This window comes from Oratosquilla oratoria, chromosome 7 (assembly GCF_046742065.1).
Source record: "Oratosquilla oratoria isolate Oo_2021 chromosome 7, ASM4674206v1, whole genome shotgun sequence".
Lineage (NCBI taxonomy): Eukaryota > Metazoa > Arthropoda > Malacostraca > Stomatopoda > Squillidae > Oratosquilla > Oratosquilla oratoria.
The window spans coordinates 83,795,931-83,800,930 of NC_134783.1; the positions used below are offsets into that span (position 1 = coordinate 83,795,931).

The window sequence follows — 5,000 nt, forward strand, 5'->3', positions numbered from 1 at the left end:
TTACAGCTGATTATATGCACAACACATTTTCGAGTTGGATTAAGATATAATGTAAGGCCAGTTACGCTACTCTACATTGGTGTAGGCCCGCTCATTACTATCAGATGAATGAACTTGTTGCCCATAAAATTTTTGGTCATCATATACACAAGTCCAACACCCTAGTTCGGATAATCAGATAAGGTTAAAGTCCGGATTATCAGGCAGGATGTGTTTATTGCAGTGTGCAGATGCGGCACTACGCTTCTTTTTACCCTTCATCGGCCAGAACATCTTTCTTGTGCAACTTAACGCATTATGGTTATATTGTTTTGCCTGTTAAGGAGCAGATATTCCATCATTCTTCTTTGCATTAGATATGAAATAAATCTGACACATCCTCACGTCAGTCATGTAATTCCCTTAGCTGGACGTGCTCGCCCTCGCCACTTCCTACATCTCGCACCTTTCGCAACTCCTCGAGGACGACAAAGCGCGTGAGGCCAACAGCAACAGCGTCAGCTGCAGCGGTCATGACAACCCGATTTGTGGTCGTGTGGTAGGTCCGGCTAGTTCTCGCCTTCTGCAACAGCAACAGCAGCAGACAGTCTCGGGCATGAATGGAACGCATCGTCTCCAAGTCAAGGGGCTTCTTAACCCCGTCAAGGTAGCCTATGCATGCATTCCACAAGTTCCTGGCATACACGTCTCTGAACGCAGATAGCTGGGATAAGCTAAGCGATACATGAATAGTTTGCTTGTATTCCATTGGTTTTAAAGTTAGACACAAACGTTTATAACAACCAAAAATATAAATACATTTATATACCATATCTCGTGCTATTGTATACCAGTCTTCGTCCTGAGTCGGCTTGTTCTTTATTATTTGCTTTAGGCCTAAGTGTTTACCATCGCATGCCATTAATCTTAGTTGATTTATTTCCCATCATGGGAAAGATAAGAAATATGCAAAATATAATCTCATTTTAATCGCCCTGTCATATTCTTATCATGAATCATTCAAGTAATTATAACGATAAATCTATTCTAATGAATATGCCTCCCATTGATACATGTGTGAATTCCCAATTCTGGGCCTTTCCCCATTCACTATTCCCTCACTGTTCATCTCCGTCGAATTTGCCATCTTTCTAACCACACGCACACACCACATACACACGGGTCGACGGCGCAGAGGTACCGTTCGCAACCGCTAATTCAGCTGTCCAAGTTCGATTCTCGTCCAGGCTTGGAATAATTTCAGCATCGCTGCGCTGCGAACCGGCACTCCAACTCTCGTGGGCAAAGAGTTATGTGTGAGTGTATGTGTAAGGTCACAACATTACCTACAGATCGGGCATATATGAACTCTAAGCTCTTATTCGGGTGGTAAATAGCTGTCGATCACGAGTCCAACACGCGATCCAAGACCACAGTGAATCTCTCTCTCTCTCTCTCTCTCACACACACACACACACACGATATATACGACGCGGTGGCGCGGTTGATGAGTACTGGACTGCCAGTACGGAGGTGCGGCAGTACCTGGTTCGAATCCTGCCCAGGGCCGAAATTATTTCGGTATCGCTGCGCTTCGGGTCGTTACTCCGACTCTCGTGGGCAGGGAGTTGTGTGTGTGTGTGTAAGGTCATAGCATTACCCATAGATCGGTCATACGAGCTCTGAGCTCTCTTTCGGGAGGGAAATAGCTGTCGATCACGAGTCCAACACACACACACACGTTTCATGATATCCACTCTGCCGTGTGTCTTCTACAAACCCATGAAAAAAATGGTACCCTTTGGCCATTTTTCTGCGAACACCTCATCAGTCTGCTTAGGTTTAACAGCTGAGGATGGATCTAGAACCCGGAAACTACGGACTAAAGGGTCGGGGGGGACTACTGGTCCGTTAAAGCCGTTTGGCCGTAGGTTCCATGTGTTGAACGTAACGTATATAAATAAAGGGTCATACTAATTATCAACAACTAATGTCAACTCCGATGATTTTAATTGATTTTATTTAATATTGGCATGAATAAATTATTTGTGCTATATTTTATCGTATTTGGCTGAATCAACATTGAGATCCATGTGATACACTACCGACAACTCGTGCTCGACGCGAACTTCGAGACGCCACGTTTGTTTTTGTTTGTTGTGGAAGACGAACTTACGGTAGTCTGAGGATGGACCTATCTTGAATGTTGGGTAGTAGGAGTAGGACTAGGACTGAATACATCGTCTTCTATGAGTACATTTTAATCTTACCGAAAAACCTAAGCTATGAGGCAGTTCTGTTACTACGGTTAACTCCCATCTTGTTCGCCTTTTTTAAATATTTTACATGTTTGATCATATCTGCAAGTTTGAAAGCATGTGGCCACGTCAGTACCGAGATATCAATGAAGATTTTCCGATATGTCCTGGATATGCTGACTTGACTGACAACACGAGCTACGAGGTAATTCTTGGCGTCTAGAACAGGGGTTCTCATTAGGGGTGAAATTCACCCCCAGGGGGGAATTTTGGGTTTTCTGGGGGTGATTTGTGACCACAGTCAGTTTACGCGGTGAGGAAAGCAATTATAGGTTTTGGCCTATCTGGCCTGTCACCTGGGCTGGAATTATACTAATATGGGAAAAATATATACTAATTTGGAAAAAATAAAAGGGTTTTTAGTAATATTTGCATATTATTTAGAATGCACTTTTTGAAACAAGCAATCTTGGAAAGGAGGGGGGAATGACATTCAGACAAATGGTGAAAGGGGTGAATGGGCCAAGTAAGGCTGAGAACCCTTGGTCTAGAAGGTCGTGTCGAGTTGTCAGTAGTGTATCACATCTTAATCATCTCGATATGGATGTGTCCAAATGCTTTAAGAATTACAGACACTATAGTCTGAGGCAAATAATTTATTTATGCCAATGTTAACAAAAAAAATTAACATAATTGGAATTGTCGATAATTATAGGCAATTCACTCAAAGAATCTCAGTCGATCATGCGTTTTCGGTTGGCAGCCTTGCTACAATGCAACTCACGAACTTTTTCATACCTAAATATTTAAATTTCCGATCTGAGTGTCACTCTTCCGACCACAGACGTTGGTACAACCGTATTCAAAGACTCAATATAATGAATATGAGATGATGAAAGCCGTTAACTAATCGAGATGCGAAAAACCATGAGCGGTATGTTCTCAAGTCATGTTCAATTTTGACTCATGAGATTGATTGGGGTGGAGGGAGGGAGAGAGCAAGACGCTGTGCTTCCCGTCACCCGTCCAACATCAAAAGATAATCACATAAACCTTTTATTTTCTCTTTTATGTGTTACTTTATGGGATATGTAGAAGCACAGTCATATTCATGACTATTTTATATCAAAGAAGACATGTAAAATTTTACAACCACCCTCATAATGACTGGACACAGCGATAATAAGTAAAATGCTGTATAAACATTCAAATTATATTCCTTATCTTATACTCGTTATAATTACTTTCTTTGCACTATCGAGATGGAAAGCTTTGAAATAGGTGAGCAAGGACTGATTCATCCCTAGATGTACATGAAATTCGTACAACTCGTATAGTTACTGAGCTAAATGAAGAAATATAACTATATTTTAAGGAGCTTGAAGTTTCAGGTTAGCTCAGCAAGGGAAGGGTGTGCAGGGCTGCCAACCGAAGACACAGAATCGAGATTCTTTGAGTGAATTGCCTACAGTGCGACCGCAAATAAATACATAATCATACAACCATGCCCTAACTCTTGGTACAGTATTAATATGATATTGTAATTATTTAAAAAGACGTTCAGTTATGTAGTCCTTAGTGTATACGAGTATAAGAGCGTGTGGGACAAACTAAAACAACTGAAGTATCGTAAGCGTCCGGTGTTGCACATTTCTGCCGGAATTTTCATATTTCTGTCAAAATCTTTGTTCTCCAGAATTTGTCCATATTTACCTAAGTCCGTTACTTCAGTGCCTGCCTGTAGTTTCCGGGTTCGTCTGTACATTGCAACATGCTCTATAGTATGACGAACTTTCAATCCCCTTAAATCAGGATTTGGATTCACATTAAGCAAGGCAATGTAAAGACGGACATAGGAAAGGTTCTCTATTTAGATGCATATGTAATTAAAGCTCATATGCTGTATCTGATGGAACGTACTGAAAGTTTCCGCCTAACTACCAGCTAGAACAGTAGTTCTTATGTACAGGACACACACACACACACACACACACACACACACACACACACACACACACACACACACACACACACATACACGGATGCACATGCATACACACACAAAAGTTGAAAACCCTAGTCTATAGCCAAATCCACAATTTCATATCTTTCACAATTCTTCCATAAACTTTTCATAATTCTGCATGTTATTAGTGTTTGGGTTACTTTGTCAATGCTATTAGTGACGGAATGTAAAATTTTGTGTTCGGTTGACACATCACTTCAATTCAGCCTAGCTATGAATTTACAATTTTCACACCTTATAAACACTCTTGTCCATAATAATTTCCTACATAATACAGACTTGTTTCGCTGGTAACACTTGTTCATACTTTTCATATACTGTTTCATGCTATTCATATTCTTCAAGTTCTCTTCTGAATTCTGCTACCTATTCACTTTCAGAAACTTACCAAGGTATTGGTTTAATTACTTTCATTTCCTTCTGTTTTAGGAGCTCATCCACTTTCATGTTTCGTTTCCTCTATAATACTCCCCCCACCCAACCACCAACATAGCACGCATCTGTAGTTTATAGGTTTAAAAAAAAAAAAAAAAAAAAAAAAAAAAAATTATATATATATATATATATATATATATATATATATATAATAATAATAATAATAATAATAATAATAATAATAATAATAATAATAATAATAATCCACTGTTCTCAAACTTATAACAGCTACTGTATGTTTTCTTTGGGATTCTACACTCCACTTTTACACAGACATTTTTCTCGCCTAAACAGAAGTGGCC

The 5,000-nt window shown here is 39.8% G+C and overlaps 1 protein-coding gene across 1 annotated transcript in view; it reads left to right on the forward strand.

The window, feature by feature from the left end:
* LOC143026888 (uncharacterized) overlaps window positions 1-5,000 on the forward strand; it is a 12,944-nt gene that overhangs the window by 7,365 nt on the left and 579 nt on the right. The window contains exons 4-6 of the mRNA XM_076187673.1: window positions 407-503; window positions 543-646; window positions 4,993-5,000. The exon at window positions 4,993-5,000 is cut by the window's right edge and continues 579 nt beyond it. Coding sequence (XP_076043788.1) covers window positions 407-503; window positions 543-646; window positions 4,993-5,000 — 209 coding nt within the window. The remainder of the gene's footprint in view (window positions 1-406; window positions 504-542; window positions 647-4,992) is intronic.